General features: G+C 45.5%; 1 protein-coding gene across 4 annotated transcripts in view; it reads right to left on the minus strand.

The window, feature by feature from the left end:
• The window catches only part of LOC121009055 (glucose-1-phosphate thymidylyltransferase-like), a 631,424-nt gene that overhangs the window by 335,467 nt on the left and 280,128 nt on the right, over nt 1-15,829 (minus strand). For all 4 annotated transcript variants that reach the window (XM_040441983.1, XM_040441982.1, XM_040441981.1 and 1 more), the window contains exon 2: nt 11,317-11,507. In XM_040441983.1, coding sequence (XP_040297917.1) covers nt 11,317-11,499 — 183 coding nt within the window. In that variant the 5' untranslated portion in view covers nt 11,500-11,507. The remainder of the gene's footprint in view (nt 1-11,316; nt 11,508-15,829) is intronic.

Below are 15,829 nucleotides of genomic sequence, written 5' to 3' on the forward strand. Positions count from 1 at the left end.
CTTATATCTGACCAGCAACAGGTTTCCACTGGTAAGGGCACGGGTCGCACCCCTGGGGATAGGTAACCTGAGGGGGTGGGTAGGGAGGCCGCGTTGATTTTTCCGCACGGTCCCACAAGCGGACGTGGATCTGGCGGCGAGGGACTGGAACAAGGGGATACTAGTATAAATGTTATCCACGTACAGGTGGTAACCTTTATCTAGCAGTGGGTGCATAAGGTCCCACACAAGTTTCCCGCTAACACCCAGAGTGGGGGGACATTCTGGGGGTTCAATAAGGGAATCTCGCCCCTCGTGCACACGAAACTTGTAAGTGTACCCTGAGGTACTCTCACAAAGTTTGTAAAGCTTCACGCCAAACCTCGCCCGCTTAGAGGGAACATACTGGTGGAAAATGAGTCTCCCCTTGAAAGCAATGAGAGACTCATCAACCGCGACCTCCCTTCTAGGTACATAGGTCTGCACAAATTTGGCCCCAAAGTGATCGATGACCGGCCTGATTTTGTACACACGGGGGGGACATGCCGCATTATTTGCATAATGCAGGCATTTGAGGATGGTCTCAAACCGCGAGCGTGTCATGGCCGTACTGTAAAGTGGGGTCTGGTAGAGGACGTCCCCAATCCAGTACAGCCTGACACTAGGTTTTTTGTCTAGGCCCATGTGCAGCACGAGGCCCCAAAACGACCTCATCTCGGCTGCACTGACCGGAGTCCAACCACCGGCCCTAGCCAAAAAGGAGCCCGGGTGTTGAGCAACGAACTGTTGGGCGTACAGGTTCGTCTGCTCTACCATTAGATTTACAAAGTGGTCACTGAAAAAAAGACTAAAGTAGTCGTATTTAGTAAAGCCCACTGTGGAAATCTGGATTCCTGGTTGGCCTACAAAATCTGGAATTGCGGGCTCAAAATGCTCTGGGGTACACCATGCAAGTTCACCGGTAGGGGGCTTCGGTGGACTTAACTGGTGGGCCGGAAAACTAGTACGAGCCCCAGAGCTCGTACTAGTGTGGGCCACAGGGTCCCTAGCATGGTGGTCTCCTTGCTCCGCCTGGCGGCGTCTTCGCCGCCTTGGGGGCTCATCATCATTGCTAGATGATGATGAGGATGCGGATAACAAAAGGAAAGTGGGGTCATCCTCGTCCGCACTGGGGCTCTCAGACTCGGAGGCAAGCTGGGCGTATGCCTCCTCGGCCGAGAACATCCGGCGGGCCATAGGGGAGTGTGTGTCCGTGCGTGTTAAACTTTATTTGGTGTGCGTGTGTGTGGGGGCACGGGTGTTCACGTACTTACCCTAAACCTAACAGACAAAAAAAAAAAGGCCCAAATATTTGAAAAAAAATTCAAACTCGCTGATCAGCCGTCCGAAGTTGATCAGCGGTGGGGTGTGCGGTGCTAAGAGTGCCGGCCACAGTCAGCGTACGCACAAAAAAAACTGCTTGCGCTACAAAAAAAAGTTCTGGGGGGGGTCAGGGGGGAAAGCTGCAGCACCCCTGGGGGGGTCTAGGGTCACACAGCTGTGCTCTGGACCCCAGACACCCGATTTAGGGTGATGCTATCAAAAACTTTTTTTTTTCCCCACTAACTTTCCCTGAATATCCTTGCCTAACCTAACTTGTCCCTAACCTTTCCCTAAATACCTTGGTGAAGGTGAAGGAGGTGCTGGCCACAGATGGCGGTGCTGGGGTGCTGGCTCTGGAGATCCGATGCAGCCCCGGACACAAAAGGAGGAGGAGAGGAGCGCTGCAATAATTTGAATGGCCTGCCCCTGCAGCCAATTAGAGCCGATCCTGAGAGGTGATGTCTCCATCACCTCTCAGGATCGCAGGATGGTGATTGGTGGTGTATTATCACACCACCGATCACCATCCTGTTCCGGGTTATCGGGTCCCCAGAGACCCGAATAACCCGGAAACGCAGCGAACTTCAGGTCTGAATTGACCTGCGGTTTGCTGCGATCGCAGGTCAATTCAGTGATCGGAAATACACAGCACGTACAGGTACGCCCGGTGTCCTTAAGTACCGGGACATCAGGGCGTACCTGTACGCCCTATGTCCCTAAGAGTTTAAAGGATAACTGTCACACTTAGACCCTAATTTCAATTTTCATATATGTAGTTACTAATAACATGATATTCCAGAATCAGTTACTATTAGACTGACTTACCCCATATTTAATAAGATTCAGCCCTTAGCAACCAGTCTGCATAAAACTGCAATTTTACTATTCAGGTAAGATGGCCGCCACTGCCCTCACCCTGAGGCTAATCTCACCTGCCCTCACTAGCCAGTAACAATAGCCCCCCAAAAGTGTCAGTAACCAGAGCCCTCCCCCTAAAGGGTTAATCTCCTGCAGCACAAAGGGATCCTCTTACCACATGTTGCTTTCATTTATACACTGAGCAGATGGCAGATCTCCCTTCCCTGGTCTGCGCTGATTCAACTCTGCTTCTCCAGCTCTGCTGAGTGAGGGAGCGTCTGCCAAGCGCAGGGACAGGGAGAAGTGCACACAGCCTAGGCACTGTTATCAGCAGCTGGGGAGGACCTGGCTTTAATCATTTACTTACAGTCCCTGGCTGTCAGTAATCTGACCTTGCACGCAGCCTGCTTCTGCGTCCTCCGTCCTTCAACAGATAGACAGACCATGCCTAGCAACCCTATTTTAAGCACAGGTAAAAGTAGGCAGTACAGGGAACAAAAATGTGGAATTAAGGGGTAATTGAATACACAGTGAAAAGTTTAAATAGGGCCACCAAGGAGATATTAATCACCACAATCCAATACTCCAAAAAAAATATATACGACAGTTATACTTTAAGGAGGTTATCTGCACGTCTGTGATATTCATCATGGCCGCACTATGCACCACCACTTGTTCCTGTAGGGAGTCTAGGTGTTCAACCCGGGACCCCAGGGCGCGCACATCATGTCGGAGTTCTCGTACCTCTTGTATCAGGGGAGCCAGGGCTTGAGCTAGCGTCTCCTTGAAGAAGGCTTTGGTAAGTGTGTCGGCTTCTCCCTGTAGTGCAGTAGCAGCAGGAGTCTCAGTGTACTCGGCTTCGCCGTCATCCTCTCCCTCAGTTTCCCGCTCTGAGAGTCGGGGCGCCATCTTGGACGCACGAACAGGAGACACAGCCACTCTCTTGGTAAATATTTTCTCCATGTCCCCCTGGTTTTAATTCGATCTGGGAGTGTCTGGAGCCTCCCTAGACCTATCTCTGCCAACTTTACCCATCTTGGCGTTTTTAGAAGTGTGCAAAAGCAAAGAAACACGAGCTGCAGAGGAGAGAGCTCCTTCTCAAGCCCCCGTCCTGTTCAGCGGTTATACTCCGCCCCCCAGAGGTTATTTTTTAAAATAGACATGTGAGTGCTTCCAGCATTTCTGAAGAGGTTAAAGGAGTGGGGGTGTTAGTGCTCAAACCATACGCTGCACACTGCATCAAATTGGTCTGCATGCTGTCATCCCAGAGGTAAGCCTCTTCTAAATATGATGTACAAGAAAGCCTGCGAACAGTTTGCTAAAGAGACAAGCAGACTAAGGACATAGATTACTGGAACCATGTACTGTGGTCTGATGTGACCAAGGTAAACTTATTTGGTTCAGATGGTGTTAAGAGTGTGTTGTGGCAACCAGGTGAGGAGTACAAAGACAAGTGTGTCTTGCATACAGTCAAGCATGGTGGTGGGAGTATTATGGTTTGGGGCTGCATGAGTGCTGCAGCTGTGGGGAGCTACAGTTCATTGAGGGTACCATGAATGCCAACATGTACTGTGACATACAGAAGTAGAGCATTCCCTTCCCTTCAGAAACTGGGCTGCAGGGCAGTATTACAACATGATAACGACCCCAAACACACCTCCAAGACGACCACTGCCTTGCTAAAGAAACTGAGAGTATAGGTGCTGGACAGGCCAAGCATGTCTTTAAACTTAAACCCTATTGAGCATTTGTAGGGCATCCTCAAATGGAAGGTGAAGGAGCGCAAGGTCTCTAACATGCACAAGCTCCGTGATGTCATCATGGAGGGGTGGAAGAGGATTCCAGTGGCCACCTGTGAAGCTCTAGTGAACTCCATGCTCAAGAGAGTTAAGGCAGTGCTGGAAAATAATGGTGGCCACACAAAATATTGACACTTTGGGCACAATTTGGCCTTTTTCACTTAGGGGTGTACTCACTTGTTGCGAGCAGCTTAGACATTAATGGCTGTGTGTTGCGTTATTTTGAGGGCACATGAAATTTACACTGTTTTACAAGCTGTACACTTTACATTGCATCAAAGTGACACATCTTCAGTGTTGTCCCATGAAAAGATATAATAAAATATTTACAAAAATGTGGGGGGTGTACTCACTTTTGTGAGATACTGCATATCATTTGGCTTACTTTATCTTATATTTAATGGGACAATCCAACTGACACAATTATGCACATAGCTCACACTCACAACTGAAAGTCAGTGGAAGCACAACTTCTTAATGGGGTTGTATTATCTCAGACAATAGGGGCATACTACTAGGATATGCCCCTATTGTCTGATAGGTGCGGGTCCCAGAGGTGGGACCCGCACCTATCACTTAAATTGAGCCTTGAAAGTCACAGAGGGCGCACCGCGCATGGACGGCCGTCCTCGATTGATTTCTATGGGGATGCTGAAAATAGCCGAGTGCTGGCTTGGCTATTTCCGTCGGCCCCACAGAAATTAATGGAGGGCAGCTAAGCATGCCTGGTGTACCCTCCGTGACTTTCAAGGTTCCATTTAAGAGATAGGTGCGGGTCCTAGTAATATGCCCTCATTGTCTGAGATGATACAAACCCTTTAACTTTCACCAAAAATGTATACAGTGGCATGCAAATGTTTGAGCACCCCTGGTCAAAATTACTGTTACTGTGAACAGTTAAGCAAATTGAAGATTAAATGACCTCCAAAAAGAATACATTTAAAGATGACACATTCCCTTTATATTTTAAGCAAACAAGTTATTTGATTTTCATCTTTTACATTTTCAAATTAACAAAAAAAAGGAAAATTGCCTGAAGCAAAACTTTGGAAATCCTGCATGGTTAGTACCTAGTAGCATCCTTTTTGGCAGGTATCACAGATTGTAAAAGTTTCGACAACAGCCAAGAGTCTTTCAACTCTTGTTTGGAAATGTCATCCTTTGTTCCTTGCAAAAGTCTTTCAGTTCTATGAGATTCCTGGGCCGTCTAGCATACACTGCTCTTTTGTCTACAGTCGTGGCCAAAAAGTTGACATGTTAAAAGGAGGGTGATGCTTGAAATCATTGTTCTTCCATTGTTAACCATGATGACCTGCAAAGAAACGCGTGCAGCCATCATTGCGTTGCATAAAAATGGCTTCACAGGCAAGGATATTGTGGCTACTAAGATTGCACCTCAATCAACAATTTATAGGATCATCAAGAACTTCAAGAAAAGAGGTTCAATTCTTGTTAAGAAGGCGTCAGGGCGTCCAAGAAAGTCCAGCAAGCGCCAGGATCGTCTCCTAAAGAGGATTCAGCTGCGGGATCGGAGTGCCACCAGTGCAGAGCTTGCTGGCAGCAGGCAGGTGTGAGCGCATCTGCACGCACAGTGAGGCGAAGACTTTTGGAAGATGGCCTGGTGTTAAGAAGGACAGCAAAGAAGCCACTTCTCTCCAAAAAAACCCATCAGGGACAGATTGATCTTCTGCAGAAAGTATGGTGAATGGACTGCTGAGGACTGGGGCAAAGTCATATTCTCCGATGAAGCCTCTTTCCGATTGTTTGGGGCATCTGGAAAAAGGCTTGTCCGGAGAAGAAAAGGTGAGCGCTACCATCAGTCCTATGTCATGCCAACAGTAAAGCATCCTGAGACCATTCATGTGTGGGGTTGCTTCTCATCCAAGGGAGTGGGCTCACTCACAATTTTGCCCAAAAACACAGCCATGACTAAAGAATGGTACCAAAACACCCTCCAACAGCAACTTCTTCCAACAATTCAACAACAGTTTGGTGAAGAACAATGCATTTTCCAGCACGATGGAGCACCGTGCCATAAGGCAAAAGTGATAACTAAGTGGCTCGGGGACCAAAACGTTGACATTTTGGGTCCATGGCCTGGAAACTCCCCAGATCTTAATTCCATTGAGAACTTGGTCAATCCTAAAGAGGCGGGTGGACAAACAAAAACCCACTAATTCTGACAAACTCCAAGAAGTGATTATGAAAGAATGGGTTGCTATCAGTCAGGAATTGGCCCAGAAGTTGATTGAGAGCATGCCCAGTCGAATTGCAGAGGTCCTGAAAAAGAAGGGCCAACACTGCAAATACTGACTCTTTGCATAAATGTCATGTAATTGTCGATAAAAGCCTTTGAAACGTATGAAGTGCCTGTAATTATATTTCACTACATCACAGAAACAACTGAAACAAAGATCTAAAAGCAGTTTAGCAGCAAACTTTGTAAAAACGAATATTTGTGTCATTCTCAAAACTTTTGGCCACGACTGTATACACAGATTTTCAATGATGTTTAGATCAGGGGACTGTGAGGGCCATGGTATAACCTTCAGCATGCACCTATTGAGGTAGTCTATTGTGGATTTTGAGGTGTGTTTAATATCATTATCCATTTGTAGATGTCATCCTCTTTTCAACTTCAGCTTTTTTATAGTTGGTGTTATGTTTGCTTCAAGAATTTGCTGGAATTTCATTGAAGCAATTCTTCACTCTACTTGTGAAATGCTTCCCGTGCCATTGGCTGCAACACAACCTCAAAGCATGATTGATCCACCCCCATGGTTAAAGGTTGTAGATGTTCTTTTCATTAAATTATGTACTCTTTTTTTCTTCAAACATAACTTTACTCATTGTGACCAAAAAGTTCTATATTAACCTCTTCGGTCCACAGAACCTGTTTCCAAAATACATCAAACTTGTTTAGTTGTTCTTTTGCAAACTTCTGACGCTGGATTTTGTGGTAAGGATGCAGGAGATGTTTCCTTCTGATGACTCTTCTATGAAGGCCATATTTGTGCAGGTTTTGGTGAACAGTAGAACAATGTACCACTCCAGAGTCTGCTAAATCTTCCTGAAGGTCTTTTGCAGTCAAGCGGGGGTTCTGATTTGCCTTTCTAGCAATCCTACGAGTAGCTGTCTCTTGGTATTCCAGATCTTATCTCGACCTCCACTGTTCCAGTGAACTGCCATTTTGAATTTTGCTATCTTCTTATAGCCTTCACCTGCTTTTGGGCCTCAACCATATTCATTTTCAGAGTCTTAGGCAGCTGCTTAGAAGAACTCATTGCTGCTGTTTTTTGGGACAAGATCAGAGGAGTCTGGGTATTTATAAAGCTTTGAAATTAGAGTCATCATCAAACATAACAATGTTTTTGAACAAGCTTTAACCTTAACAGGCTATTTAAGGTCTGAGACCTAGGTAAAAGTTATTTGAGTGCTCAAATTTCCCTGGGATCCCATACTTCTGCAAGGTACTTCTTTCCTTTTTTCTCTCTAAAATTGTACTAAACCCAAAAAATACACTGATATTAGTTAAAATGTTGAAAGGTTTGTTTCATCTTATGCCTTTTGGACATTTCATCTTCAACTTGCTTAACTGTTCACAGTAACAGTTGTAAGGGATCGCCTCTTATTCGGGGGTCATTCTCACAATGATCTTCATAACCACTGGGTTTCAGGTCCAAACAGTGCAATTTATTTTACACTCTTCATACACAACATGGCATAAAACAAAAGCCTGCCCGTCTGGGCTCTACCTAAACATAATAAACATTGTATCCCTAACTCGGCTATACGATAGCGTTCCCACATGGAACCAGGTGCGGCTTACCCCAGACATACAGTCCACCAGCCCTCAGGCTGTAACAAATGCAGTACCTTTGGAGGGGGTTGATGTCTAGCAGTCCTCCTGACTCTGACCTTTCAATGCTTGTTCACGGGTGTCGCTGAGTCCCCCAAAGTCCAGGCTATTGCATAGCCTCGTGGCCCCTCAGCCTTGCCTAGCTGAGACCACACTGACAGAGCCCCACCAGGCCTCTGTCTGCACACTCTCCAGAGTGAGACACACCCAGGATCCAGTAGCAGGATTAAATAGGATCCCCGGACATGAGCATGCCCTAAGTCCTGGACTGGAACCTGGGGAAACAACACCTTAATGTTCACATTGCCACACAGTAATGTTGACCAATGCTAAAGACTTTAAAGTAAATTGACAAAGTAACATGGGGTCATACTACTCAGATAAAGTTGGAAGTTAGCCTTATAAACAAAGACTTGTCCAAAATCAAAAAGAGACGATGGCTTGTATTGATGAAAGGGGACCTGTCACTTTGAACATGGTGTCTGAGCTGACGGCAGCATGTTATTGAGCAGGAGGAGCTGAGCAGATTCATATATATATATATATATATATACAGTGTAGAGGTATACTGTATATTGTGTTACAGTGTATGCTATATGTGTATAACAAACATATTTCACATGAAAACTTACAGTTACTTGGCTTGGGCCTTGGGGATCTCGGACGCCACTTCAACACTTGGCTGGGGGGCTCGGTGGAGCTGATGTTGTGTTTTATCCTAATGAGAAAGATTTAATAATAAGGATTTGGAGAAGGGGCAGAGGGATAGCAGAGCAGGGAGAGGCTGGTGGTGCTACTAGGGGGCTCATACCATGGGGGAGTAATAAAGCCCTCCCCAGTAGAAATAATTCTCCTTATAATGTGACAAAGAATACCCCCTTGTAATGCCCCCAGTTGAGCTAATGTCCCCATAGTGCCCCCATAATGTGCCAGTATAAAATACCCCTATATAGTGCCCCCAGTAAATGCCTCCATAGTGCTCCTCTCCCCCCTTCCTTCTAGTGCCCCTCATAATGTACCAGTATAAAATGCCCCAGTACAAGCCCTCAGTGTCCCCCATAATTTGCAATTATAAAATACCCCTTCTTAGTGCCCCCCGTAGATGACCCCATAGTACTCCTGTCCCCCTTCCCCATAGTACCAACTATAATGTGTCCCAGTATAAAATTCGACTGTGCAGAGCCCCCTATATAAAATACCCCTTCTTTGTGGCCTCAGTAGATGCCCCTATAGTGCCCCCAATAATGTGGCAGTAATAACAGCCCCCAATAATGTGCCAGTAATAACAGCCCCCCCAATAATGTGCCAGTAATAACAGCCCCCCCAATAATGTGCCAGTAATAACAGCCCCCCCAATAATGTGCCAGTAATAACAGCCCCCCCAATAATGTGCCAGTAATAACAGCCCCCCATTATGTGCCAGTAATGACAGCCCCCCATTATGTGCCAGTAATGACAGCCCCCCCTTATGTGCCAGTAATGACAGTCCCCCATTATGTGCCAGTAATGACAGCCCCCCATTATGTGCCAGTTATGACAGCCCCCCATTATGAGCTAGTAAAAGTATTGTGTATATATATAAAAATATAAAATAAACACTTATACTTACCTCCTTGGCAGCTATGCGATGCAGGCCTCTTCCGGCCTGTGTCCCGCGCTGTACGGCTCAGGCGGCGCGGTGACGTCATCGCACCGCCTGCGCCGGCCTCTGATAGGCTGCCGGCCTAGTGCCAGCAGCCTATCAGAGGAAGGGAAAGGGACACGCCTCTCCCTCCCCTGCCTCAGCACAGGCATCTGTATCTCTGTCCTGAGAAGCGCTCATCTCCCTGTTCCCCGCCGCCCCCCCCACTTCTGAGCAGCTCGGGGGGGGGGGGGCAATTGCCCCGTTGTTCCCCCCTGGATCCGCCAGTGGCTACACGTGAGGCTATCTGACAGGTCTCTCCGTTTTCCTCTTTGTATGCTGTTTGGCAGGATCTCACCTCTCCTCAGGTTCTGCTTGTTATAGGTGATGAGGCTCTATTTAGGTTCGCCTCACACTGCTGACCAGGCGGTTGATATTTCCTCTTGGAGTTGCTAGAGCTTGTTTGTCTTGGATCTCCTGCTTCTCCATACATCTTAAAGCTAAGTACTAGTTGCCTTTTCGGTTTGTTGTTCTCTGGTGTGTTTTGGTTCTAGCCCTAAAGGAGACAACAGTTTCTTCATCTGGGAAGGAACCAACTGTCTCAACTCCTGCTACCTATCCTAGGGCTCGTCAGTTTTAGCAGGGCATAGGTATCCGCGTATGAGCCTTTCCAACATCAGGATCTTCTCATACTGGCAGGAGTTAGGGAAAGGCCTAGGGATAATTAGGAAGTCACCATCCCTCTTCCTTAGCTTTTGAGGCCTAGACTGTTGTCTATTTCCTTTTGTGTGTATCTGGTGTTTTCCCCTTCCCCATTACCTGTGACAGGTGGATATATATATATATATATATATATATATATATATAACTGACAGCCTTCATACAGAGATAGCTGTCAATTGGGGTGTGTATGACTTTTTGATCACGTTTGATAATTTTTTTGGCAAAGTAAAGCAATGAAAAAAGAAAAACTGGCCATTTTTATTTTTTTCCATTACGTCATTCATTGTAAATAAGTTAAAATTTTAATAGTACCAAAAATTTTTAGACACGGTGGTGTGAATGATCTTTACTTTTTATTTATTTTTTACATAAGGAAAGGGGGGTGAATTTTTGTTTTTATATTCTTGCTTTTTTGTTTTTTTATACATACTTTGTCCACTTAGGGGACTTTAACAAGCTATTTTTATATCTCTTGCCCCATAGACTGCAATGAATTAACATTGCAGTCTATGGGAGTTGAGCTATGTTCCTATTGAGCCCTACCACCTGCAGGCCTTCAATAGAACTACGGCTGTAGCCTTGGTTCCTTCAGATATAGAGGGTATTAAATATAACAAATGGTTCCCAAGATCGACACACAGGGAAGATGTTCAGGCCCTGGGAGAGCAGCTTTCCTGGGGAAAGCCATCTTAGATGCTGTGGTCAAAATTGATGGTGGTACTGCCGGTATGTAAAACAACTGAATCCTGGCGGCTATGGCCCTCGCTGTACTTCGGAGCAGTCACCATCTTTAACATGCAGACATTCACTGTATATGTTTGGCAGATGTCCTGAAGTGGTTAAGGATTATGACAGAGTTCATGGTGTTTTCTTCCATAGATCTCAATCAATTGTGCTGGCAAAACAAGTCCTATTCATGAAGGCTCCAGCTCGCAATTTACAGCTAGATACCACAGAACACCTTTAGAAGACTTGTAGAGTCCAAGCCTCAACTGGTGAGAGCCGTGTTTTAATGTTATGGCTGATCGGTGTAAATTTCTCCATCTACAGTATCTACATACAAACACATATACATAGTATATAATAATTTATCATTTTATAAAAGGAACACTTACAATGATGTGAATATCATGATCTGCCTTTAAAGCTTCCATCCAATAAGAAATTAAAGGGAAACCTCCAACTGGAAGTAATGGTTTGGGCGTTCCAATGAGATCTTTTAATCGCTCTTCATTTACATTCTCCAGATCTTTCAGAAGTCGGGTTCCATAGCCAGCTGCCAAGATTACTGCCTTCATTTTTAGTCCTAGAAAAAAAAAAGTGTTTTATTACATTTTCCTTTTCTCAAGTCTTTAATAGTTATTTTGACTAAATTACATAACAGGCTTTTCCTCAGGACCTAGGAGATCATCAAAACGAAGTGACCAAAGCACTCACCCCCTACACTATTTATCAGAGTTTAGCCCCCTCCCCAAAGAAGCTACAGTAGGCTCCTAGTGTAACGTAAACACCAGGAGGCAAAAATCATGAAGGAAAGGGCAGTTGCCAGAGTCAATTTCCTAGTCTTCAAGTGTAGACTCTCTGAGGGAGATTTAACAAACTGCTGTAAAGTAGAACTGGCTTAGGCTAATTTCACATTAGCAGCGGCCTTCTCCGGCAGGCTGTTCTGGCAGGTGAACACCCTGCCAGATCCATGCTGCTGCTAGTGCACGCATGCAGCCGGAAGTCTGCTCCGGCCCCATTAACTATAATAACTATAATATAGTGCAGCATGGCAACACGTGGTTTGATCTGACAGGTTTTCCTGTGGATCAATAGGCATCTGTGTTGTTTCTGGTATGGCCACACCGCTTGTCTCAGGTGTTGCTTATGTGATCATTTAACCTTCCTTATTTATAGTTGATTTTCCCACATTGCTGTGCGGTTTATAGCTTCAGTTTCAGTTGTAGATTGCTGGTGTGTGGATCTCGGCGGAGTTCCTGGTGCTTCCATTGCTCCTTTGAAGTTAAGTCTTCTCTTTCCCTTTTGTATTTTGTTTGGGTTCGGTGTGTTGCATTTCCCTATTGTTTGTATTAGCCCTCAGGGAGACTCCTATTCGTCCTTCATTTTGAAGGAACAGGTAGTCTCGTCCCTGCCATTAGTACCAGGGTCTTATAGGGCTAGATAGGACTCTAGGTATTCCTGTGTATGAACACACCTATCTCTGGGGTCTGTTCATACTGATAGTCAGTCAGGATTATGGTTAGGGTTTTACTAGGAGGTGTACATCTTCCTTCCTTAGTTCGCAGGCTTGAATGATGTTCCCCCCTTCCCTCTTGCTCGGTGTGGTGTTTCCCTCACACACCGAAGTGTGACATTATAAACCACCAAAACTGTCATTTTATGTTTGTGTGCAGCCATGCTGCACTGGCAGGTCAGCTGCAAGGCCTGTCTTTGTAGGCAGCTGACCTCCGCACGGCCATCTCGCAGATGCAGAGACCACAGGCTGCTGGTCCTAGTTGTGGTAGTTACCAGGCCTGTCTTGAACCTAAAGTTGCCCTCCCTGACAGATTCATTGGGCGACGTGATAATTTAATTTTGTTTAGGGAGGCGTACAAACTGTATTTTACGCTACGTCCACACTCATCTGGGGATGAGAAACAGTGAGTCAGTGTGGTTATTTCTATGCTTAAAGAGGATGCGCAGTCATGGGCTTTTTCTCTGCCGACCGGATCACAGTCTCTCCGGTTGGTAGATTAATTTTTCGAAGCTTTGGGTCTTATCTATAATGATCCAGATCGGACCTTTCTAGTCGAAACCAAGCTGTGTGGCCTTTGTGAGGGTGATCGTTCCGCTGAGATTTATTGCTCTGTTTAGGAGGTGGGCTACAGATACGGAGTGGAACGATCCTGCCATCTGTAGCTAGTTTTGTCAGGGGTTATCGGAGCGGCTGAAGGACGCCTTGGCTTTTCATGAAACCCAGTGTCTCTGAAGGCTGCTATGTCTCTGGCTATACGCATGGATAGACGCCTGAGAGAGAGAGATCTAGGGGCTTCCACTCTCAGGACGTACTATGACATGATGTATCATCACCGTCTGATACTTTGGGTGAAGCTACTCCTGGGTTTATATCTGGGGACAAACCCATGCAATTAGGGGGAGCTACTCCTGGATCCGCTTTTAAGCATACTGGTAATAGGAGGGGAGTGTGCTTTTTCTGTGGACAAAAGGGACATTTTATCAGCGCATGTCAATGCATTCAACGGCAAAAAGAAAAAAGAGGGACATTTAATTCCCATCTGACTCTTGGAGGGGTGAGAGGAGAGTCAGAAAATGTGCACTTGCACTGGTAGTATCCGATTTCTCCTGGCTGCTGAGGTGGCGCTAGAGTACAAAATAGAGATGGCCTTGTGGTTCGCCCGGCGGTTGTTTTGCGGTGAACTTTGCTTGTTCGCTATTCGCCGAACGGGCCATATTCTTTTACATTGTGAAGAACTTTGACCCATGACACATCCATCAGGTGGTACAGGACAGCCAATTGAGATGTTTCAGCACATGGACATACCCCATATCTTATAAATAAACCTGATCTGGCCGCCATTTTACATTCAGTCTTTTGCCAGTGTAGCGAGAGGTTGCTGTGTGGAGCAGGGACAGACTGTTAGGGACACAAATCGCTAGCTATTAGGGCCACAAAAGTCCTTTTAAGGACTCGTATAGGTGTGCTATTGATAGATGTGACATACTGAGGGGGTGTAATATACTTAGAATATATTTTCTAATATAGAAAGTATATTATAGTGTATTTGTATTGTGCAGCAGTTGTGTGCGGTTCTGCTGCGATACTGCAGCTACACAGAGTGCCAAACACTATTGGAACAAATAATTTCTATTGGTGTGATTAACCAGTTGCCCCCCCAAAAAACTGATTGAAGCAGGGGGTGTTATATACCAATAATATACTTTCTATATAGTGCATTTAGGTAGTGCAGCATTTGTTTGCGGTTTTGCTGCGTTACCGCATCTACACAGAGTGAGAAACACTATTGGAACAAATAATTTCTATTGGTGTGATTAACCAGTTGCCCCCCCAAAAAACTGATTGAAGCAGGGGGTGTTACATACCAATAATATACTTTCTATAAAGTGCATTTAGGTATTTCAGCATTTGTTTGCGGTTTTGCTGCATTACCGCATCTACACAGAGTGACAAACACTATTGGAACCAATAATTTATACTGTTGTGATATACCAGTTGCCCCCCCAAAAAAACAGATTGAGGCAGGGGTGTGATATACCTATAATATAATTTATATATAGTGCATTTGTATTGTGCAGCATTTGTGTGCGGTTCTGCAGACATACCGCAGCTATACAGAGGGACAAACACTATTGAAACAACTAATTGCAACTGTTGTGATTAGAGATGAGTGAATCGAAGCTGACGAAGTTGAATTTGTTCCGAATTTCAGGAAAAATTTGATTATGAACGTATGCGAATTTCCTCACGCTTCGTGGTAACGAATCGCATTATTAGCAAGAGTTTAAAGTGCCCTCATATAGCACATAGTGGGACACTGCATCAAGATGAATCAGGCATGGATCAGCCATGATTTCAACACACCAATGCCTGATGCATCAAACTAGATCATCCATGGTGCCACACCAACATTTTAACAAAAGAAACAGTTTTCTTCTGGCTAACTGCCTCAGCTACTATTCTGATGCAGTTATCTGCCTGATGCCAAGTGCTCCTTCTTTCACCCACCATCTTCAGCAAGTACTAGTATTGCCAGCCACCTCCACACTATGTCACCTTGCCAGTCTGTGGCCTACTGATGCTGCCATGTCCACACTATGTCACCTTGCCACTCTGGCCTCCTAATGCTGCCCTCTCCACACTATGTAACCTGGCCACTCGCTGGCCTCCACATACTGCTGCCAACTACATACTCTGTGATTGTGCCACTCGGTGGCTCCTCATACTGCTGCCACCTCCACATTGTCATTGTGCCACTCTGTGGCCTCCTGATGCAACCGCTACCTCCAGACTTTGTCATTGGGCCACTGTGTGGTCTCCTCATGCTGCTTCCACCTCACCACTCTGTCATAGGGACACTCTGTGGACTTCTCATGCTGTTCACACCCTCCCCACTTCATGACTGGGCCACTTTTTGGCTTTTGGCCTGGCTGACATGATTTATTTGACGTTTCTTCTAATCTGTCAGAAGAAAGGAAAAATGAGACGCACAACAGATCCTGGCTGTCTGTGTAGCAGCTGTAAGGCCTGTATGGTCCCATCAGAATTCGCTTATGATTTGGTAGACAAAAGAAGGAGTGGGTACAAAACACAGAAGACATACAAATATTCCATTCAAGTGTCGTCTCAGTTTTAGATCCACTCCTGTTTTTATTGGCATTAGCAATACTGAACAAATGCTGACCAGGTGAAGGCATATGCTCCAAAGACAGGATCCGTTTTTTGTGGGTTATTGTTCTGACAGATCAGAAGAAGGGCAAATTAATCAGTGACGTCAACACAAACTTACTGCTGACATCCTCTCCACTGTGTCAGGGGGGCTCTACTTGTATAAGCGTGTAATAGAACAGGTTCTGTAGACATCTATGTGGAATCAGCTGACAAGGGTG

This window comes from Bufo bufo, chromosome 7, assembly GCF_905171765.1.
Source record: "Bufo bufo chromosome 7, aBufBuf1.1, whole genome shotgun sequence".
In the NCBI taxonomy this organism is placed as follows: Eukaryota; Metazoa; Chordata; class Amphibia; order Anura; family Bufonidae; genus Bufo; species Bufo bufo.